The sequence below is a fragment of the Poecilia reticulata genome, chromosome 12, assembly GCF_904066995.2.
Source record: "Poecilia reticulata chromosome 12, P_reticulata-male-v2, whole genome shotgun sequence".
Lineage (NCBI taxonomy): Eukaryota > Metazoa > Chordata > Actinopteri > Cyprinodontiformes > Poeciliidae > Poecilia > Poecilia reticulata.
In genome coordinates this window covers 21,262,678-21,287,471 of record NC_088841.1, presented here as the reverse complement: position 1 = coordinate 21,287,471, position 24,794 = coordinate 21,262,678, and the positions used below count along the sequence as shown (strand labels likewise).

At 37.9% G+C, this 24,794-nt stretch overlaps 1 protein-coding gene across 2 annotated transcripts in view; it reads left to right on the top strand.

Annotated features, from left to right (window-relative positions):
- Window positions 1-24,794, top strand: part of LOC103473983 (leucine-rich repeat transmembrane neuronal protein 4) — a 263,387-nt gene that overhangs the window by 102,931 nt on the left and 135,662 nt on the right. The window contains exon 3 of one of the 2 annotated variants that reach the window (XM_008424681.3): window positions 13,479-19,762. The exons of the other annotated variant lie outside the window; for it this stretch is intronic. Within the exon in view, the coding sequence (XP_008422903.1) occupies window positions 13,479-13,802 (324 nt within the window). The 3' untranslated portion in view covers window positions 13,803-19,762. Of the gene's footprint in view, window positions 1-13,478; window positions 19,763-24,794 lie in introns of those variants that run through there. 2 annotated transcript variants of the gene reach the window in all.

Here is a 24,794-nt window from a genome sequence, read left to right as displayed (position 1 = left end):
TTTCTTGAATGTTTGATTCAGAAAGGGAAAAGAGGAAACATAAAACTGGGATGAAGTACCAAAGAGAGCAGAAAGCCATGATTATGATATTTAACGACTGTAGAACAAAAAAACGAGGTTGATAACAATGATAAACTGATGATAAAACTAAAGATCTTGTCGTGATTCAGTGTGTGATGGAAAACGATTGATTTTGCCTGCAGTGTTATTTATGTCTGGTCTCAAACTTAGACAGAATGTTTTTATTTTGATTATCTTTTTTTTTTTTTTTTTTGCTAGATCTAGACACAAAATCGCACAGAGAAGAGGCGAAACAGACATCAGAGTGCCCAGGTTGATCAAAGACCTTGTTTATCACAAATTCCAAGATTCCAGTGGGCTACATCTCGATCCCATTTGCATCACTGCTCATTAAAATTCAGACAAGATATGTTATAGCCTCAAAGAAACTGTCAGGTCAGAGTTTCTCCGCGGAAAGGTTTTCCCTGGAGGGATTTGCTCTGCCGCGAGTGTATGCAAAACAGTCCCCGCAGGGATTGCTTGGGACGACCTGAATTTTCCTGCGATTACTCGAGGCCTGTGGCTAATTACCTTTGCAGATGAAAACATACGCCTCCTCATTAATTCAACACTACATAATCTATCATAATTACTGGCAAACAAGTTATTGTTATCAGTTTAATTTTGTAGTTAGCGACTTTGATTCTGACTAACTTCAGTGCGGGCCGGTGAACAAATGAACACTGTGAGACACTGTGAGACGCTGCTTTGTAGATTATGGGTGAAAACAAGCAGCCGTCAGGGATCGTTTTCATAGTTTGTTGATACTTCAGTGATTTAAAATTGTGCAGTGCAACTGTGCCTTGATGAATTTATGACAATGGAAATAATAGCTAATTGTTATTTTTCCTTATGCCATAGTTTATGTTGATCTGTCACAAATAATGTAAGTTTGTGGTGAATTTTGCACAAGCAAGAATTATGGTAAAACTAATTATTTGAAAATTATGTTGCAATAGTTTCCAAGAGGGGAATAAAAATGTCATTTCAAAACCGCAAGATGAATGAGTTACCTAAGAAGAACTGAGAAAAGGAGTAATATATATATATATGAACAAAATAATTAGGCTTTGTTTTTGTTGTTGTTTGTTAATATGTTGCTTCCTTGAAAAACTGTGCCTAAGCGCTGCTTCTACAGGGTGCAGTGAGCTGAAATAGGAAGCCGATGGGCCTGGTCTAGGTATCAGTTCTGGCTGCACCCAAGTCCCTTTGACATTTCTTATTAGTCAGGTCTTTAAAAGCCTCTGCATGCCTTCCCAGGCACACTCCTCCCCAATATCCCTGATTAAAGTGCGACTGATGCTCCCAGTGCAGAGCCAACTTGGCCACACAGCGTTTATGTTGGGTCATGCTCATTACTCAGACACGCCGCCTTGTGCTTCCACGACTGGAAACAGAACATAATGCAAAGCATCACCAACTGAGAGATTTGAGAACTTTGAATCCATAATGAGACAGTAGAAATGAAACTACAAATTGTTCTCAGCCTGTCATTTTGCGCTCTTAATATGCATTTGGGCTCCCTTCGATGAGTGTGGAAGATTTACAGTGTAAATGGTGCTGGAAGCAATTGAGGGTTGTTTGTTAGGCCATGAAATAACATCAGCGTGCCCTGACTTTGATCATTTGCATGTATATAGATAATAAAACGCCACAGATGGGTTTAGCTTCACAGGCCTCCTGCTATAAGGTTACGCTATTACACCACCCAGAGTCACCCTCTCTGCCAGAGGTTATATAAATATATTTCAGTTTATGTGGACCTTGAATTAAAGTTACTTTACCGAATCACTATGATTATTACCAGTCATAATGATGCTTAATCTCTCCCGATTTCAAGGCTCAGTTCGTGGCTCCTGTGGGGTAAATGTCTTCCTCTCCTCCAGTCTACCTGGTTCAGTGCAGACATTTCCACCTGCAGCCCAAAATTTCTAAGTGCGGAAAATGCAAGACTGCTGACAACGCAAGAGCTTCACATGAACCAGGCATGCAAAAAAGAAAGAAAAAAAATACTTATTTGAAGCAGAGACTCATTGAATGCTATGGTAGCCTTCTTTAAAGAATTGCTGTGCAAGAAGGTTTTGGCACAAACAAATTTATTTATCATTAAATGAGTAGATGAGCCAAGGCACACAAGTTCCCTTTCAATTTTCAACATTTTCTTGTTACGCCAACGCTTTGTTTTGCAGTTTTGAAGAAATGCAGACTGACTCATGCGTAAATGTTAGTGGGAATGGAGCAGAGTGCATGGAAGGTTTGTTGCTGTGTGGATATTGTGCAGCGGCTGTAATAAACACTCAATGCCAGCCAAGGGATATGACCAAAGGATAGGCTTGGAAAATATCTGAGAGTGAAACTCATTCTCAGGCTGAAAACCAGCACGTATGTAACACCACACTTTTATTTGCAAAATATTTGAAAACTATGTATAATTTTCCTCACATTTCACAGTTAGGGTGTCACAAAATGATCTGTATAAAGTTGTGGTTGAGCAGCATAAACAGTTTTTTTGAAGACACTACAGGCAGAAAAAATGAACAAGTTAAATAAGTTAAATAAAAATTGCTGAAAAAATATATTTAATGTAGATATGTGTCTGCAATTACTCATTCATAAATGATTACTAATATCAGTATTACTAATGATATTCCTATCATTAGTAATATTGCCATAACTTCATTTAGTCATCTTTACAAGATAAATAATAAATTAAAATATATAGTGTAATAATTATAGCAAATGTCCCAGCAAGTGTGAAGATACGACACAAACCTGAAACTTTACCACTTCTCGGTTTCTCATTTCCATGTTCCCACAGATTCTCAGCCCCCCACCCCCGTCTCATTAGTTGTTGTGATTGTGAACATTTGTAGGTGTGTGCGAAAGCAAACCAGGCTGACAAACGTGTTGAGCATTGAGTAACATTTCATGGCCCATTTGCTGCGGCCTGCAAAAGCTCCTTTACTGTATGTATCGTAGAACGGGAGGCGGTTACGATGAGCATACACTGGGCACTCACTGGTGCATGAAGGGGCCCTCAATCCTGCTTTCTCCTTCCCTGTCTTTCACTGTATTTTTTCCCCTCACTTTTCTTTTTGTTTCCCTTAAAATGGCTTACTGTGCAGACCTGCATTTGCATTTGCGATTTTAACTGTCATTGTGTGGTGCCTGAGACCTGTAGCCAGGAGTCACTGCACATAAAGGGACCTTCAGTCATTAAGAAGTTAGTGGGAGGCTAAATCCTGTTTAGAGAATCAATTAGTTTAACATCTGGACAGGTGGGCTCATTTCCTTGCGCAGTTATAAAAGCAAGCAAGTCATGGTGTTACAATGTGCATATGTAGCTAACTGAACGTTTCTGAATTCAGAGCTACTTTAGTCAGAAAAGGACCTTAAATAAATAAAATACGTGCTGTTTATTTTCCCAAAAAGCACATTTAAGTTGAAGACAGAATTTAGAATAGCTTCAGGTATGTGATTTGTTTTTCAGAAATGGAATGGAAATACACTAAGAATATTATTTCAAGATTGAATTAAAGCCTTAAGGTTGAATATTTTATTAAAATATTTTATGTGGAAAAGCACAGGTAAAGTGTAAGCTTTACCTCAACGATTGAACAAATCTAATCTTAAAATTCTGAATCAATTAGAATGTCCAACCTTCAAGCCAGAAAAAAAAAAAAAAAAAAACTACTGAAATGCACCAGAAATGTATTTGGGAAGTCTGAATAAACCTATCATGCAGTTATTTATAGTGAATTATATTGTTACCAGATTAAAATTGAAATAAACATATAGATGAACTTGAATCGGTCTTAGTGGTTGCTAAAGCTCAGCTTGATTTAGAGACAGATTTCTCAGTATGAACTGGACACATTTGTCTTGTAGGGAGCATAGACATATTGTAACAAACCAACACTACAGTACATAAATAAAATGATCTAAACTGAACATGGAAATATTTGACTTAGATAAATTTAAACAGATTTGACACCAAAACCACAGACCCTGCAGTATTGAATCGTGTTACAGGATCAGCATTAATTGTAACTCTTTTATTCTTGTATTCATTCATTAGAAACAGCAATGGTCAAACAGAGAAATAAACAAAACAATAAAAAACAAAAAAACCCGGCAGGTTACCGAACAATTTGTTGATGCACACACATTCCTTTACACATCCAGATGGGCTGTCTGGAAACAAACTGACGATGTTTATCTTCACACCTCCTCAGACACTCTGCTCTGGTGAAAAGCTGACTGGTGGGCTTCGTGTCATTGAGGCCCGCCTAGCAACATCTGAGTTAGGCTGACAACCCCCGCATGCTGCAGAAACAAACATTTGAAAGAGAATATTCTCCCACATGGAGACAAACAGTCAAATACAAACATGCACAAAAAAAAAAAGAGAGACGAACTCACGCACTCATGGTCTTATAAGATTTACACTGGCGGCAGATTATCGTGATTATGGAATACTCACCGGAATCAGACTATAGATGTTTGTTGAGTCATATTTGAAAACTGTGGACTGTTTAGAGAATAGTGAACAGTGAGTTATGATATACAACATGTGAATGACATTGGATTGTCCTGAGCCACAGTTGTGTTTCACTAAGTTACATGTATTTAGAACAAGACACGAGCTGTTGTTTATTGCCCATATCTACTAGTATAGAACACGGTTTGCTCTTAGACTTAGCAGGTTATTAAGATGCAAGCTTTCATATCCAAAACAAACTGTAACAATAAGATTCCAATTGAACAATATGCGGTGAAGGAAACAAAAACATAACGACTGTTCTCACTCATTAACTTCATTTCTATTAAATTAACCACTTGCAGTGTTAGTCACTGATCACATATTCAGTTTGCTCCAAGGAATGTATTATTGTCCTCAGCTCCAGTAAGCACTTTGTACAGCAGTACCGCCCTGCAGAACATTATCTTACTGAAAGGTTTTGGGTGTAAGTACTGAACATTAACAATAGATGTAAATTTCTGCCTGTACTAAATGCAAGTCGACTGCATTGTGGCTTTGCTGAAGACATCTGAACAGATCAGAAGAGAAGAAAAGGCACATAAGCAAGATAACAGCTCAATTCAAATGCAGGAATTATGATTTTAAGAAGCATCGCACAACAGCCTAATCTCACTTACTTAGAGATTTATTATATTTCTTTCAACTCAGTCCAAATAACAGTTTTATCAGTTACATAAATTCTGATTCAGCCCAGATAAATAAATTCAATTCATCGTTTCATGTCAGGTAGTAATAAAAAAAACGATATTAAAGGAATCCAACTCAAGGGACCAAGACTTTGCAGCAATCCCTCAATGTGAGTATGGGTGTGAGGAATTGTTTATTTTAATATGGAAGAAACCTTCAACGGGAATACTTCCAGAAAGAGGAAAAAAAACAAGAAACTGTGAATACAAAGTTAAAGCTTTATCAGGAGTTTCATCCAGAGAACAAATTCAGATTAGCAAAATATTCACAAACTGAGAACATAGATCAGTGGTTCTTAATCTTTTTTGAGGTACCAAACCCACCAGTTTCATATGCGCATTCACTGAACCCTTCTGTAGTGATAAATAAAATATGATTTTTTTCCCCCAAATTCAAGACATAGGGGTGACCCGACAAGAGTCTAGTTGGGTCACCCCAAGATCACTAAGTCTTCTTAAACAGTAGAGTCTCTGAGAACAGTTCTTCAAAATATAGTCAGTGTTTTCAGCAAAGTTGAGCTGACTGTCCAGGAACGACCCAAAGTATTTAAAATTTGCCACAGTTTCAACAGGTTGGCCATCGAGAGAAACTGGAACCACTTTAAGGTCTTGTTTAGATCATTTTATTAGCTCTACATTCTTAAGAGAATGAAAAATAATGAAGACTTTGCGGTATTCTGATTTAGGAATGTAATTATATTAGTTTTGTTACCACCCACACACCACTGGAGGCAGTAGCAACCCTGAAAAGATGCAACTAAGGAGCATATTTAGAAGTACACCAAAAGCTACAGAATTTGGTAAAAACTGTGGGTTTTGCTGAAGTAATTAAAGACAAAAGTTCAAATCCATGCTGAGAGTGGAGCTCCTTCAATCAGTGCTCCTCCTCAGCACTGATTGGCTAAGCAATGTAACGTGATCCTCTGCAGCAAGTGATGGCAAAGCGGGGCGTCATCACGACTTTACACAAGTGTGTCTTTACCTCCACGGCAGAGGCTCCGCCGAACCCCTGAGACCGACTCACCGAACCCCTGGGGTCCAAACGAACCCAGGTTAAGAACCAGTGACATAGAGCAATTAATAACAAGAGCTTTGTGAAATTAGCTACTCAGGATTGAGACATACCTAAACATAGAAACCCTGGACCAAAAGTACTTTGTATGGAAAAGAAAAACAAAGATAACACAAACAGTTATGACAGTAATATCGGTGTCAATAACTTCAACTGGCAGAAAAAACACTTTGGAGAAAAAAAAAGACATCACACACAGTAACTGGTAATAGCTTCCTCAATGTCTCCATTAAAAAAGAAACACAGCTAAACATAGAAGGATGTAGTCAACAGTACTTTATATAGAAAAGTATAGTTTAGTGAGCATTTAAGCAATTTCAATTTTAACACATTTATGTTATGCTCTAGTAATTCCCTGTAATGTTATTTTGCAGCTCCTTGCAAAAGAACTACAAGATAGTACCTTTTCAACAAAAATACTAAAGATTCATGTATTTTTAGGAGTAATGCAATTTTTCGTGGGAAAATGTTTTTTTTTTCTTACCATGAAATACATATTAATTACAAATTTTAAACATGTTTGAAGTATTTACAAAAATAAGGCTTAAAATATGAAAAAACTAATCCATAGTAGCAGTTCAGCGGGAGCTGTTTGCAACTCCTCTTCACTTTTTTTATGCTTCCACGAGACACAATGCAGTGACATGAGAGGATCAAAGTGTTTGGCAGGGAAAGCGGCAGACTTCTGAACCGTAATGCTGCTAAAGCCTAGGGAGACATTAGCATTGTATGCCTGTGGCACTGTTGCTTCTTCCTTAGCTGCTCATAAAAGCATGAATGCAAAAAAAAAAAAAAAAAAAGAAAAGAAAACTTCTAAAGGCCACTGGAAAGCTGTAAAAAAATAAGTTATGGGATTTGGGGCTTTTTAAGAGATGGCATGACTTAAATTAGAGCTGCTGTGAGACTGTTTGCAGTATCACCATGTAAAAAAACAAAACAAAAAAACAGTTGACTCAGGTTTTTCCACATTATTTAGTTTTAAAACACACATTCGGAGGTTCTCCAGTCAATAACGATAAACTGACATTGACTTTGACAGCAACTTAAATACTGTTTATACAAGACCCACGACTGTCGAAATAAAACCATGCATGAAAAGCAGCTTAAGCGTTTTAAGGTGCACTAAAACATTTCCGGTCCCCCCCGGGGAAGCATGCCAATCACCGTGTTACTGAAACACATAGAGATAAACGTTGGCAGAGATCCAAAGAAGCAGAAAGCAGTCCAGTTGTTTAACACAGAGATGCAGCTTTTCTTTCCTCTCTTTATGCTAATACCGTCTGACAGCCGAGGCCAAGTTATACAATACACACAGGTGCATCTGCACCAAATTGCTCTGTAAAAACAAAGCTCTCTGCACCAATGGAAAGCGAGGAGTTGGCAATTTCAGATCAGCTTTAAATCAGTTTTCAATGTGATTTACTCTTTTGACAGGGAGCTATGACTTACACTTTAGGTACAATCAAATTACAAAATAAAGATTTATTTTTGAAGCCTTTAAAATAAGGCTTCGAAATATTTTAAAGTCCTTGTCGTCTATCTTAACAACAAGGACTTAACTTGTACTCGAGGCCTCAGACGTCAGTCTCTGAAACAATATTTATGTCTCTTTTAATCAGTTTCAGCAACACAGTTGGCTTTAGATAGTGTAATAGATTTACATAGTTGTTTGTAAGTCCATGAGGACTATGTAAGCAACTGGCTGTTATGGTAGCATTACACAGTACATATGTATGTGATTTGCTATCACACATACATATGTAGTAAAGCAAAGAACTTACTAGTAGTTCTCTGTTTTACTAGAGCACTACTAGTAAAGCAGTAAACACCTTTTAGGTTTGCTTGTTTTTGCTATTATGAGGCAAGCTTTTACAATCTATAAGACTCATACTATAGCTCAGACAGAGATGTCCTTAATTTCTTATTAAAAGATTTAAAAAGCTTTTTTATTAGCCTGGGGTGTTCGTGAACTGTTGGCTATTAAAGCTGCTCATGTTTGCTGTAGCATCACAATAAAGACCATAAAGACCAAACCAATCAGCTCGTATTCTGAGCTCAGTATTAAATGATCGAGTCGTTTCTGAATGAAGTAAACTTAGCTTTTGTTTGGCATCTTATTTTGTCGCCGCTAATGTCATCAAAGTAGTTGTGACTGATTCATTTAGATGTTCTGTGTAGTGATCCATTTCTTCTTTTTTTAATATGAAACTAATAAAAGTTTAATAAAAGTTCAAAACAATGTACATGGTCAAACCGTGCAGAGGATATGGCAAACATTTGATGTGAGAATGCTCACTGGAGTCATTAGAGACTTGAAATCTGACTTTCTATTTCTGCAGTGCAGTAACCTAAATGTGGCACGTTCTATATTCTTCTGAAATATGTAATTGATAAATATTTGGCAGCTTGTTTTGCATTTTAATGGCAGGCTGCTCATCCACCCGTCCATCCATCCATCCATCCATCCATCCATCCATCCATCCATCCATCCATCCATCCATCCATCCATCCATCCATCCATCCATCCATCCATCCATCCATCCATCCATCCATCCATCCATCCATCTCTTCAGTTTCTTTAATAGCTCTATCTTTGCTGCCATACAGTAAGAGGCAGGTTCCATATTTGATAAGTTGACATGCCAACAAAGAGGTAACAAAAAGAGAGAAATTACTAAAAATGAAGGAGAGAAATAGAGAGAAGAAACCAAAGTCTGAAGAGAAAAGGCTTGTTTTTCCATTCTGCACCAATCTGTTCTCATTTTTGGCTTCGGAGATGGCTACATTGTATCAGGACTCTTAAAAAAGGCACAAGGTGTTCTTGGCACCAGTAAATCTGCTGAAGCCATTCTTCAGCGAGAACGAGTCAAAATCTTTCTGAGGAGGTCAGATACAATTTCAATTAGGAAATTGAGACCTAAATTGAGACCTGTTTTCAGCTTTTGATTTTACACTTTTTGCTGTAGATATAAAATTTTAACATGATTCCATAAAATCCTAATTGAGTGACAAAATATTTCATATGACATTAAGGTAGTGTTATGAGTAGTAACCCTGATCTGCTCATAAGGAAGTTTAAATACCCTTCATAACTAGGTTAAAGTTTTATCCTCAAGTGGATACTGTTTTTAATCTCTCTTTCAAAATCCTTTTTTGTGGATTTTACCAGAACAGTCAGCATGGTGGTTATGAAAAATATGTAGCAAATATATTTTTCCCATTTCTATCAATCAAATTAAGAAGCTCTTCAAGAAAAAAATGCTGAAGTCACTCGACAAGGACACTAATTGTTGATGTGCGTGTGTGTGTGGGGGGGGAGTGTGTGTGTGTGTGTGTTTGTGTGTGGGGGTGCGTGTGTGTGTGTGTGTTTTGGCTACAAACTGAAAGCTGTAAGCCTGCCAAGATTGATTTTCTCGTGAATATGATCTTGTGAATACTGTGACAATGCAGTTGCCAGGTTACAGAAGCATATGTCAGACAAAACCATTCAAATGCATGTACAAGCAGCCATACCAGTAATCAGGTGTGAAAACAACATCTCAAGGCCAGCAATGCATCCATTACAGCAGCTGCAGTGACAAGAAGCGAGTTATCTGTTTGTCAATTCATATATATTAAAATATGTCCGTCATTTGGGGCAGCACTCTTATTGAGAAAATGGCCAGAGGTCAGTGTGAGTTATTTATAAATACCTGCTTGTGGAACAGGATGTGTGCATTATTCCAGCTTCATACAATAATATACTGAGCAATACATAATAAAATCATTTAGTGCTTTTCTGATCCTGATGATTTCAATGAACTTTAACTTTACAAACAGAGAAGGTTTGATTTCCAAGTCAGCAATGTCTCTACAACTGCATGTGTCCACACCGATAAAGAACAGTGTGAGAATTTTATTTTGTGTACACTTTTATTGTTTTTTTTTTTTTTTCCCAAGATACTTTTTTGTCTGCACTGTAGGGTTTAGTATATGTTCAAATGTTGATAGCGCTACAGAAAATTCATCCACAGGGCCTATACATTAGTGCAATTTTTATGTACATTTTCTTTACAGCCCCTTATACTGTACATGTTTATAGATCCTGATGCCTGCAAAATTTGTAAACATTTGGAAATGTTCAGACCACCCAGAAGGCATTGCATTGGCAAGAGAGTCCACAGAATAATAACATCACTTGCACCACGTTTGGTTGTTGGGACTAAACATAACCTTTTATTGCATACAATTCGAAAAAAAATTAGGTAATCAAAAATTAAGTCAATCATAAAGAAAGTTTCAAAATGACATGGATAAAAAGCAAACCATATGAATAAAATGCATCACATTTTCCAAACAGAAAATATTCACTGCTGTTTATTTTCCCTCCAACTTTAAAGACATTTGGAAGCAAAAAAGATATGCTTTATGTACGGTGACCAGATGTGAAACATTTGCATATTTGACTGTCAACAGACTGCAGGGTGCAGGGAATTACTAATGTCCTGATGCTGAGAGGCAAAAAGGCTGACAGCATTCCTAATGAGCCAGCTAGACCTTGCTACAATAGACTCTGAATGGAAATGGCACATTTTGTTCACAGAAAATGACGTGAAAGACATTTTGGGCCGGTTTTGTCCAACAGAAGGGAGTCCGTGTTTCATTTAAAAAGAGTCTTAACACGTTTTATTTTCTTTTTTTTTTCTCATAACATGGCAACTCTTAATGTAAAAAACCCCCCACTAAAGATAATTTCTAAAAACATATTTGCTGTCGTTCTCTTTCAGTAATCTTGTCTCTTAGCCCCTCTTCAATTAAACCTTTACAATTGTTCGCTCCCAGACATTACTTGCACAAGGGCAGATTTATATTCGGATAATTCGTCAGAATCTGCTGAAATGGTTAGTGAGCGAATATAGGTTCATTAATTGATTGGATGTGGCCTGGGAGTGAGGGAAGCAGCACCGAGGTCTCTGATGAGAGGGGGATATGATGGTGTGGCAGCGAGAGGAGCAGGGCTTGTGAAAGGTTTAAAAACCGAACGGGGAATGGAGGGGGAGTAATCCACTGAGTGCCCATAATGTAATGAGTCAGCCTTGCTTAATGGAGTCCATTTGAGGGGGGAAGGAGTTAGAAAAAAGTATGCAGGGTGGTGTTCCTGGAGGTGCTCAGGTGTTGCTGAGAGAAAAGGCTAAACTGGAAGGATCAAAGGTGGCTGAACATTTGAGTTTTCTAAATGAATAATCATCAGACAAACAAAGGCTGTAAAGCAGGTCAGCGACTGCAGCTTTGGTCTGTTGCTAAATTGTTATTTTTTTGTTTGTTTGTTTCATTTATGAACCATATAGCTGCCTTTAGTTCTGAGTGACTTGGTTAAAGATTCCAGACCTTTGTTGACATTTTCCGTCTACTGTCACTGTAACACACCCTGCATATGAAAGCATGTCTGTGATTGGTTTGAACATTCCTAAAACACAACTTTTGAGACACCAAGTGAGATAGAAAAAAAATATTCATAGTTCATAAATTAGAGATAATAAATTAGCTCATGCAATTGGTTGCATTAGAAACAAAATAAGAAAGTTGTGCTGGAAAGGTGGCATGGTTGTGACGCTTCCTCTCAAGCCAAGAGAGTGGAATATTATTTGTGTCTTATGTGTTGGGACCATATCTGTTGTTCCCGCAGTCGTCGTGTGCTTGTTTTGTCATATGCAAGTACAAACCGGATGAGTTCTCTCTCCGCCAGCCTTATTTATTTATTTATTTATTTATTTATTTATTTATTTATTTATTTATTTATTTATGTTTTTTTTCAGGTCAGCTGCCATCTCACCCCGCTGTTTTTACGGACTGTTAGAAAATGTTCTAATTGGCAAATATGTGTGTGATTTAAAGTTAGGAAGACAGAGTGTCGCAAGAGACTCATCTGCTTGTTTTGGACTGCGTAAAAGAAGTGCAGAGGGAACGCAAGTCCAAACACATGGACAGATGTGATGAGTGCTCCTGGCTGTGATACAAGTAGCACAGCACTGGAGATGGCACGGGCTTATGTGTTCCAGCTTTGCTACCAAAGTTTGAGCACAAAACCATCTGTGCTTTTGCAATCCTTCAGCGTGGATTGTGTACTTTTTTTTTTTTTTACCAACGCAAGATATAGTGAGATTGCGTATTAGAAAACAGGACCCCGAAAACTCTAAATAGTATTTCTTCAATCTGCAAGGTGCAGCTGTCGTGAATGCATGAATTTTCAAAATGGTATCTAGGCCGGTGCTGAGACTCAGCTGGTCACCATGTGAGGGTATTTACAGTGAGCTGCCAAACGGACTGGGAACAGGAGCTCCCAGAGTCTTAATGAACCATTTAAAGGATGGCAAAATTATTATTCAAAAGTTTGGGAAATTCAGCAACGTGCTGTAGCAATTGAAGTTTTAAACGTTCTTTTTTTTCTGTTTTTGTTTTAAATTATTTGTTATCAAAAATTGATTTGTGTTTGTTTGATCTAACATCATAATGTGTGATATTTCACACATTATGAAATATCACACATGTACCATGTCATTATAAAAATGACATGGTACAAATGGAGATTAATGGCAACAGAAATACAGTGGAATATGAAATCTGGAGAAAACGTGTACAGTAGGCGTATACATGTATACAATTCAGAAAAATGAACAAAAGAGCATTTTTGCTGTACTACATCAAAACCAGCTGATTCACGTCGACGTCCCAGTTTATCTCTCAACGACTGAGGTTTTAATTGGCAAAGGGGACAAACAAGTCCTGAGTAATTTCTGTAACACCTACAGAAACAGTTGAATGTTTTTTGTTTGTTTGTTTTATTTTTATTATAATATTGGTTTAGCAATATTGTGCTGTGTTCTTCAGTGTCATAAAAGAAGCAAAACAAGTCAGCATGTTGCTACCTTTTCCCAAGTCCATACCCATTCAGAATGAATGAAAACTCTATATTTAATAAACTGATTCGGTCAGATTTTCTGCTTGTGAAGCTGGATCATTAATCTCATTTTTCTCTTTCCCCATCTCCCTCTTTCTCCTCTCTCCTCTCTTCACCATCAACCTTCCACTCGTCCTTATCCCAACAACATTTTGCATCCTCCTCTTTTCCAATGCTCAGGTCCCCCACCAGATGGGTGCCCTAACCTTTTACCGCTATGAACAGCCCATTGTAGACTACTGCCAGGCCCATCAACCCCTGCGGCTCAACATGGGATACGAAGGCCCACCTCAGGGACTGGAAGGACTTGAAGACCTGGGGCCATGTGACAGGGGCACAATACAGACGGTGGCCTTGCCTGCAGTGCCCTCTGTTGCCAGCATAGGTGGCCCTGTGCCAGGGGCCCGGTCGCCTCCCCCGCCCCTCATGCAACAAACTGAAGGCCCCAGCGGCGGCCCTTATCCTCCCCCAGAACGCACCGGAACTCTTAAATTCGGACGCTAAAGAGTCTGGCTGTTCGAGGTGGGAGAAAAGCCTGTGATTCACCATTATGTTTGAAAGGAAGGGAGCAGGTGAGGTGGTTCAACGGGGCCTTGTTTTTACCACATGGACGAACGGACTACATTTTCAAAATATGCCCAGAGGGGCACGGCACTGGAAATACACAGTTTTACAGTAATATAATATGGTGGGACATTCATCATTCTGAATTTCTTTTAAAAGCAGCTCATAGAAAAACTCCTGAAAGCCCTTACTACCTACTCATGAAAAGTAATTTAGCGGATGATGAAAAGAGTTGCTTTGTGGCCTAATCTGGTCCTCATCATATCTGATGTCAGCCCAATGGCTTACGTGTTCACAGTGGCAGCAGTCAGCTTCTGCAATGTCAGGAGTGAAAGGGGACGTGCAATAAACACAATGTCTCAATCGTAGAGCATAGCAGTAACGCGACAGATCTCTGAGGTTTTGCGAAGCACAGGAGGCTTCTTACTGTAATTAGAAAATTCATCTCACAAGCTGGTGACAGAGTGAGACCTGCATTATCGTTCCGGAAGTAATCACATTCAGACTTTCTTTTGTTCTGTTTTGTTGGATGTTGTACTTAGAACTTGATTCAATTTCTGTGCATGTTAAACCAAAGAGTTTATTACGGACTTTCTTTAAGGCACATACATAAAATATCAGTTGTGTTACACAACAAGCCCCCGCCAGTTCGCACTTAACCGCCAAAGCCCCCCTGCTGTTTATGACGAACTTTGCAGATGAGCAAAGCACTCAAGCATGAGTCAGGTCAGGTAGCTGAGCTGAGATGTTGGGCAGATTTATTATACATTATGAAATGTATAAGGTAAACCATGAACAACAGCTTCCAAAGCCGTATGTTCAATAAAAAAATAAATAAATTAAAAAAATAATAATAATAATAACAGAAAACATACAGGTGCCCCCTTGAGGCAGTAAATGGCTAATCACTGTAGGTGAATATACCCCCAACTGAACGACTCGCTTTTCTTTAGGAAACCTTTCATGTGGATATTCATGAGAAAATAAGTACATTTAGATGAACATGTGTACATATTATTCAAAAGGTTGAGCCAGTCGAAAAAGAAACCACTCTCACTGCCCCAAAATTGTCACTTGAAACAAATCAATGATTGACTTTCATCAGAACGGACTGCAGAAGGAGCGCCACGCTCCTCTTTCCCTGCCGCCACAGAGAACAACCCTGCTGACTGGAGGCATGTTAAACCAGCAAGCTGACTTCTCTTTGACCTGCTTATGAACCCATGGACTGTATTGGGAATATTACCAGACATGTTTATTTTATTTTATTTTTTTGTCCTAAAAAGCGTGCAATGGAGTTTTATGCACTCGATAACCCTGTGGCCGCTGTGTTGAGCACTTCTTATGGAGCCGTCGGGGACTTAACATACAGCAGCGACAGGCTGTCAAGTATAGTCTCTGGCTCGGGCCAGAGTGTTGTGGAAGCTGACCACAACAAGCCGGGGTGACACACAGTTCAAACAGATCGATGCATCCTTACGATGGGAATATACGAAGCAAATTACTGTTTTTTTTTTTTTTCCTTTTCTCTTTTTGAGATAAATCGAAAGTTTCTAAGGTGTTTAAAGATGATGTCAAGAAATTCCATAAGACTCACCGAGGGACTAAATAAAACAGAACTCAATCATTGTGTAAATAAAAAAGTCTTTAAGAAGAAAAAAAAAAAGGTACAAACTTCACTTCTTCTGAAACACAAACTGTGAACAGAAGAGGAGCCTTATTGACGTTCCAGTGGGAATATATTACCAGGACGAGTCGGTGAGGAGGTTCCTATTGTAATGCTCTTGTTGTTTCAATGATAAATATTTTTCTATCTGCTCCCTTCATGATATTGCCATTTAATTCAAATGATATGGAGATTCTTTCTTAAGCCCAGTTCATTTTACCTAATCACGTTTCGAAGGAAGGATTGAAACCGGTATTATTTGTGAAGTTCTCTGAATGGCCTCTGTATTCTCTGTTCTCACACTTGTACATGTTAGAGAGGTAAACCTTCAGGTCGTGGTCACACGGTTTGTTATTTGTAACACAGTCTGTTCATCGGGTTCTAGAATTCCCATGCTATCTTGCCATTCAAAGATTTCCTGTGTGGAGAAGACGTGTGCTAACTTGTGAGAAACGGTGTTCTTGTTTTGATGTGCCATTATATATTTTTTTTGTATGCGTTCTACCAAAAACCAGGTCCCAGACACAAGTGACTCAAATGTTATCACCGCATTGCAACCTCGAAAAGGGTTCATTCCCGTTTATGTACAGGTCATCACATAAAAAAAATAAAATAAAATAAAAATACAGTTGAGTCACTCGATACGGTTGCTTTTTAGTGCTGGTGGAGTTTACTTTGTAATTACAGCTGTGCCAATGTCTTTATAACGGGAGCTCTCAGTTCTACCCATGTATTATCGTCTTGCCTTGCTCTATATCACTCCTATTAACTCCCTGGCCTGAATTTCATGTCTGCTGCTTGGTGACTCAGGTGAACCTGTTAAGCTTAGTTCTATTTCTGTCCGCATGTTTATATATTGGGAAACTTTGTCCAGCTGGGGAAGGAGACAAACCGCGAGACAGATATGGCCTAGAACCAGCAGCACGTGTCTCGAACCACATCTCTGTTTCGAACGCATTTCATTTGCCGACCCGTCCGTTCACGCTCCTGTCTTGTCTGATATGAAATTCCCTGACATTTGAAGCTACAAAGGAGAAAACCGCTTTTTGTCATGCACTCAAAATCATGTGAGAAATTCTTATTTTATATTCCCTCACATATGTCGTATTCATGTTAGGTTCCAAACGTTAATATTGGGTCAGTTTTGTTGGCAGCAAAAGATTAAAGCTACTTTGTCCTTCACGTTGTAATTAGAAAATTGTAATGAAATGTGTATTTAAAGTTACAAACCAATGTTGGATTAATCATGACTACATCCCTGAAAAAAAAATCTGATTTATTCAGCGGAAACTTTGAATCCTTCTGCCAGTATTTATCCAGTCTTTTGTCCATTTCTTTTGCCTTCAGAGAGCTGGAAGCACAAGTGCTGCATGCTACTGATGCATGCATGAGCTAAATTCCTGGATAGTCTGTGAGACCCACCCAGTGCCAACACCTTTTATGTTCTATCCGCTTTGTTAATAGTTTTATGCACCAAACGGTCCATTCATCCCCTCCACTCTCTTGAGTTTGGGGTCAAGTCTTCACAGGGATTAAGTGTTTCCCTTTTTTCTTCTTGCTTCAGAAGATAATAGTAAAAGTCTAAGGAACAGCTATGAAAACTTATGTACTTGAGAGTTTACTCTCAGAGAAATAAATATGTCTCTCTTATGGGAACGTTATGGCAGAGAAGATATAAAGGTGAAGACTTGGCGTGGGCTGGTATGAGGTTCTCACAATAGAACAACCCCGCAGAAATAAACTTATAGTTTAGTAGTATCATGATATTTAGACAAAGCATTTTAACAAAAATTGTATTATATGAGCACATTTATTTAATTAAAACAAAACTATTGTTTTAGCTGGCAAATTAAATGGGCTATCTGCTCAGGTATCAATCCTCTAATTGGCTGATTAACTGGCATCCTGCTAGTAGCTTAGAAACTGCTGTTTTCAGATAGTTTTACATTAATAGCAGGGGGTAAGTGGTACTTTACATCATGGCTACCTGTATGTTTTACAACCAGAAATATTTCAAAGCCAAAAAGCTTCTTTTGCATGGGAATAATGTGTTCTATATAATCATAGAAAACTCCAGAGTAAAGTAAAAAGAAGGTTAAACAGCAAAAAAAGTTAGGAAGGAAAAATGTCACCGTTTTGAAACTAATTAGAAATGCAACGAGGATTTGTCTTCACCTAGAATAAGACATATTTTTAATCCAGGCATTTAGTGTCTCTACAATTAACACTGGGATGACTTTGTTTGTTTAATGCTATCTTTACTAACAATGCTAATTGCAATTAAATGATGGCTTAAATTTAAAACTCCCTGATCTTTTTATATTTGCTTTCAAATAGTAAAAACCCTATTTTCCATAAACTTCTCTCAGTGTGTGACATCACTTTTCCTCATTTATTTAATTATCCTGGCAGAAAGGTGGAAAAACCAATTTCTAAAAATTGTATTTCTATATTGCAGTTTTGAAAGAAAATCTCGAACCAGTCAATATCAGACACACAATATAAAACCTGTAGATTAGATGTCGTCCATAAAATTCTGACTATTGCATCTCAAAATGTAGCTTTTCAAAACCTGAAAGCCAGAAATTGGCCCAAAGGATTTATGTTATATAAATAAGAATATGGAGACAAAGGTAGAAAAATGTAAGATTTTTTACTTCGTTACTGTTACGGATTTCTGAGCAATCTAACTTTATGTTTTTTTCTGTAAGACATGAAACAACCTCAGCCAAACTCTGGCTTTAAAGCCACACAGGTAATAGTTACCAGTGTTCATTTTCAACACACAGTTAAATCAAAAGACATTCCAAGCTGTGTTGTATTATCCATACTCTCATACAAAAAAAAACACATAATTTACAATAATACCGACACGTCACCATTAACTTGCCTGTCTAGTTCAAACACAGTCATGCATAAACGCATATGTACACACAAGAAGCAAAGTAATAGCAAAACGGACATTGCATATATCTTGATAAACGATAACAAACTACTGCAGGACTTGACACAGCTATCCATTCCAGTTCACCCAAGGCCATCTGTGACGGTTCACTAGGAAGTAATACATTACCTGATAAACAGAGTTGAAAAATTAATTTTGAGCCAGACGTGGGTTTGCGGCTTGTTCTTCTATGCCATACATCCGAGTCTTAGCAGCAGGCAGTACTGGAGTATGCCCATACAGCACACATTCATGGGTCTTCAGAGTCAAGCTAGCATGTGTACTAGGAGAACATATGCTAATCCTTACGACGTGCCAATTTCCAGTTGGGTTTTCTTGAATTTGCCAGATGTATTTTGGTCCTACAAACATTGAAACTTTTTAAAGACAATGAGTCTTGAAGCATTGCCACTGATTGAGCTCCCTGCATGCACCCTGCAGACGGCCTGTTTGTGTGCGTATGTGTGTGCGTGTGTCTGCGTCTACTGTACAGCAGCACCTACTGCTCTACCTCCTCTGAGCGAACATCACCATTACTGATGTTCTTGCCAACTCGCGGCCCCCATTGATTGTTATTGTTCCACGCTGTTTCACATTAGCAGGAAGTCTTTAACCTTCGACCCTCGTTGTTCCAGCTTTGTTTTTCTGCCATTGCTCATGTCAGAGGTGGCAAAGAAAAAGAAAGGCATGATCATTAACCTCTGTCGGGAAGACACACATTTTCGTTTGTCTGACAAAGCCCTAATTGGATTTAATGTAAGCACTTAAGAGAGGAAGCTGTTTTTTTTCTTTCTTTTATTTAAATGGGCTCAATTGTTCTCTTACAGTTGGACTGAGAGTGCCGTGTGAGAGCAAGTAGCAGGATCCTGACAGAGAGCAATATCAGAATTAGTCATTGTTACATGTGGGGTTAAACACTTTTCTGTTTTAATTTGTTTTTCATAATTTATTTTTGAATGTTTGCTCCTTTCTGAATGCTTTCCATCCAGCCACAGAATCCCCACCGACTCCGTTTCATCCATTTCCCGCACAGAGCGTTGTTTCTTTTTTATGTAAGTTGTAAATATGCGCTTTACTGTTTTCTTTACTAGTTGGTTCGTTGTTACTTTTTTAAAACTTTTATTTAGTTTTTTAATTATTATTGTATCAAAAACTAAGGCATTTTTCTTTTTCTGTGAAGACCTGGTCCAAGCGCAAAAATATGGCTCTTCTTTGAGTATATTATTGTCAGAAAATGTTTTGTAAAAATTTTGATGATGATATAAGAAATAAAATTATAAAGGTGGGAAAGTGTTGTGTTTGTTCTTTCTAAAACTCCTAACTAATCTAATCTTTTACACAGTGTTGAACTGAACTACCTTTTAAGAAGACAAGACAGAAAATGATTTTTTTCCCCCTATGAATTAATTATTTGTGTGTTTTGTTTTTATATCAAGTTAAATGTCACAAAACACAGGTTCAGACAGCAAATAACAATTAAAAAAAAGTCAAAAACACTTAAAATTTTACTTCAAAATTTTACCTGTATTATTCTTTTCTGAACTGCTGACTTGACAGGTGTCCAGAAAACAGTCGTGTAAAGGAATCCTCAAACTGTCATTGTTGGGAGAAGCTGGTTGTTTACAGAGTTTTGTATCCAAGCATACCGACAGAAAATTACAGTAATTAAAATTGTAAAAAACAAAGTTGAAATATTTCACTTTATGTGTAAAGTATATCTATTCAATTCTCAGGTCTATAAATATTGCTCTTATTTGCAATATTCTATTTTTGAAGCAAACTTCAAGTCTATCAGTTAAGTTCAGTAAGTTTGTTTTTTTTAATGCTCATTTAATTTTTTTTTTCTCATCAAGCTTAACACATTATGGTAGCAAGCACATATAATATTTTACTGAACTTTACAACTTTGTTGTTTTTTTTTTTAACTATTTCTTTATGGAGAAACCAGTTATTGTTATAAAGCCCTATATTCAATTGCTTTTCTAAGTCTGCCAGCACACTTGGTGTTTTTTTTTTTTTTTTCTTGTTCCATTTTTCACCAATCAGTAAACAATCTGTGGCATAACTGATTCAATTTAAAATGTTTGCAAGACAGTTTTTTTTTTTCCAAGTGCTTTCCCCCAGTTTTATTCAACTTATACATTGCAGCACCGACTACCATCGCAGAGTTTCTGATTATTTTACTCACATTGAAAAGACAGAGACAGGCATCAAAAGGAGTAATCTTGGTAAATATGAGGGATTTGTTATGAGTGTAAAAAAACACCAACAGCATGGGAAGAGCACTGCAGAGACAGCTGATCTGTTTGCTGCAGCCTGCTGTCACTTTAGATGCACATGTCATGCCATCACTGCCTTGGAGGAACAAGACAGGGCCGCTCACAGTCCAGTCCACAGCAGCTTTCAGGACATGAGGTCCTACTATCTTTTACAATTCGTCTCCATTGATCACGCACCCCAAGGAGGACCATCAGGACAAATGTCAGGAGGTTGTTCAGTATTTTTTACATGAACTATTTTTTAAACTGAGCTAATAGATGCACTTTGGCAAAATGTTAACATTTAGAGTATTAGTTACTGGCAGTCCATGACTTAACATACAGTTCCTGTAACAAGAAAAGGACATAATACAAAAGCATATTTCAGTCATACCTTAAACTGTTACCAATTCAGCTGAGGTCATTTATATTACGTTAGTTCAAAACACATGCGGTGAAAAGGCACCTTGTACAAACCGTCCAGTTCAGACGCTAAAATTTGGATAAATAAGGTAAACTATTCTGTCACACTGTGAAAAGTGAAATTATACACAGAATAATTGCACAGAGTAAGTATTTCATGTCTTTATTACTTGCCCGTTGGTTGATTATGGGTTACAGGAAATAAAGGCTCAAATTTTTCTGTTAGAAAATTTCAATATTATGAAAAATTGAAATACTGTAAATGAGACACCCACTACAAAACAAATGTAGATAACCTAACGAAGCAACTTGTGTGCTTGCTTTACACATTAGCAATGTCACAGTCTGATCACCTCCATGTCATGCTGCCAATGCAAACGCACTGAATGCATAAATATGAAAATATGATTCAGAAATCTCAAATTTCAGTTTAAAATATCTTTAATGTGTCTTGTTCATTTTACTTCACTATAAAGCAGATGCACTATATATGGGAGCATTTGTCTTCAACAAAGCTGTCATGGATTCGAATCTCAACCCTGAGTTATTTATTGTATGTTTTCTCTTGCCTCTGTCCCTCTCCACCTACAAAGGCCACTAGTACAAAAAAATAAAATAAAAGCAAAATCTGGAGTGCAATTTTGTTTGACACCACTGGTATGCTATCACCTTAAGGTCATTTCAGGTGGTGAGGGGTCAGATATTGTCACAAACTGGCAAATTTGGTCTTTACCGCCTCTCACATAAACCATTTTTTAGGCCAACTCAGACTGACATGGACTTTTTCTGCCTGGAAACTGGGGATAAAATCCATTCAGATAATCCAAAGTATGTGCATCAATGCTCTAGAATTATTTTATTGGTATTTGAAGATGCTTCAAGTCACATCTAAAAAAGCCAACTGCTTCGAAGGAGCAAACCAACATAGAACTTATGCATAGACTGAAGGCTAATCTAGGATACAAAATCTTTCACAAGTGTGTTGTCAGAGCTCCACCAGTTTACTATGCTTTGGAGGTACCAGGTTTTCCTCAGCAAAGGCAAACCATAACTGGAGGTTAAAAAAGGTCCATCATCGCTGAAGGGTCAGCCTCTTTCAGCTGATTGCACACGGTCATCCTCTTCTCCGTGTGTGTGAAAAAGCATGTAGCTCCTGTTTGATTAGCCAGGTCAGAGGGCCTGGTAAGGATGCAGTGTCTGATTCTCAGTGACCTTTAAAACTGTGTGATAGTGGTATGGTGCTGGTAACTCGCTATTCCGGAGTGGAGCTGAGAATTCATTGGTTTACGTCTCTGAGGTTGGTTCAGTGGGGTTTGTATCCATGATTGTATCCGTGATTTCTGCAGCTTTCTCACACTCACATACAATGTAAGAAATGTAACTCTCAGGGGGATGAAAAACGTCTCGACTTTCACAACCTGTACTTGCATTTCTGTGTCCCTCTCCATTTGGATCCAGCTGTTGTTTAAATGTATCCAAGACCGGGGGTCTAAATGGAGGCTTTCCTGCTCCCCTTGGCGTTTTCTTTTAACTCACTGCACTAGGTCTTCCCTTTGACCTGGAATGAGCAATCAGCATTAAAAAAACACAATTTACGTTCTGCTCTAGTTGCTCTTTTTTGGTTTTGTCCTTTTATCAAGTCTTCCCTCCAGTGCTTCCCTGTATAGACACACATTATCTTGGTGTTCTAAGAAATAGTCTTTATAAAATGTGTCTTTTTCCTTAAATAACACACTGACCCGGAAAAAAGAATAACCAAGCAAGCGGCAAAAATAAAGATTTGTTAGACATCTAAAAAAGATCAGATAGCTTTTAGGACCAGGTACACTTATTACAAACTAAAATCCGCTCAAGGAAAAACTGCCTGCTCTGTAAAGAAACTAGCTGAGCCATTTGGCTCGGCAAGTCTCGTCCCAGTGGAGGATTGTTGTTCACAGCATGCGGAGAAATTTTGACCCGCTTATCTTTGCACAATTGTTTTAATTCAGCCACACTGGAGGGTTTTTGAGCATGATCATTTAGACCAGATGTAATGGGACACAAAAGAAACGTATTACAGTCAAATACTTTACTGTAGCCTATCCAAGCAGGGCATGTCCTGTCTTTCATTCTTGGAAACTGCTGTTTCAAACAGGAGCTCCTCTGATGTCTATCCCACATGAGGGCCTTACTTGTGGACTCATTCTATAGTGGCAACAGGAAACTCTAAAGCAATTGTTATCTTTAACATTTATTTCAAAACAAGAGTCTGAGATATAGCTACAGCAGGCTGTCAAGCTTACCGCACACGTCTTCAAATCCAGGAATCATAAAATAGTTCAAACTCGCATCACCAGACAAGCAACCAGAAAGCACTACTTGAGACAGAGTTCACTCTGACAAGGAATATTTTGCCGTTTTAATATTGGATTCTGTTTTGGTTTTTTTAAATAATATTTTTCACTTTGCTAATTACAGAAAACTCCACTGTCAGGACAGGAAATAAAGGTTAAAGCAGTCACATTCTAAAAAACAAGACTTCAAAATCTTCAAAAAGCCTAGAGAACAATTGGTCAACACCACATTAAAGATTACAGCAAAGTGCAGCTCTTTGAAAGCACATTATGCACAAACTGGGAGTGTTTGAAAATTGTTTTGTTATATAAAAGAAACAGTACTTATGCACTTACATACCCACTTAAAATACAGACAGACATGAATATCCAAATTTAAGCTCACTGCAGATTGGCTGTCAACTTTGTGCCTTACATGTGCATGTTACATAATAACATCATAGAGAGGAGTATGAAATAGACAGTAAGAGAGATGAGGGAGCCCCCTGTGGGTAGGAATGAGCATGACTCATTTCAAAGTTGTGTTAGCACCTGAATTAAAATATGCCGGAGTGCATCACCTCAACGCATCGTGGTGGTGGATGGCCTTCAGGCTTAAAAAAAATGTCACTGAATAGATGTTATTCGGTGATGTCCTGATGTGCTTGGAAAAGTGTGAAAATATAATGATGCAGAAGTCAAAGATTACCTCACAGGGTCACACTTGGTGGATTTGTGTTATTCTCAATACTATGGGTGAAGAGAATATGGTCCTTGTCATTGAGCTTTAAAGTCTGTGATGTGATTCCACAAAAGTTTGTGTTGTTTCCGATTTGGGAACATTGGCCCCCTCTTGTGAGAAATAAAAGGTAAATAAAAGTGATTTAAAAAACATCAACAACCAGCACAGCAGCTGCATAGACTGTTACCTTAATGTTGCCTCATATGATTAGTTTAATTTGTTCTACATGTTTTTGATCACATTTTTCCAATGATTAAATATTATCTGTAGTTTTTTATTTATTTAGTAATAAATTTAGTCAAATTCTGGTAATTTTCTTGAAAAATTAGAATTGTGATTCCATAGTTTTGGGTTCATCTGCTCCTGATTCAGTAGCCCTGTTTTGGTGCCGTTTCATCCTAATCTACTTACTTTTAATATCTCACAAACAAACCACCAAGACACCCCAACAGGGGTAGATTGTCCAATTTTTTCCAGCTCAAGAAAAATACAAATGAATAATTCACTGTGTGTTTTGTGCTTTTCTGAAGTACATTTTTGTATTGTACTTGTGTTCCAGGTATGGACTGATGCATGGCTAATGAGAA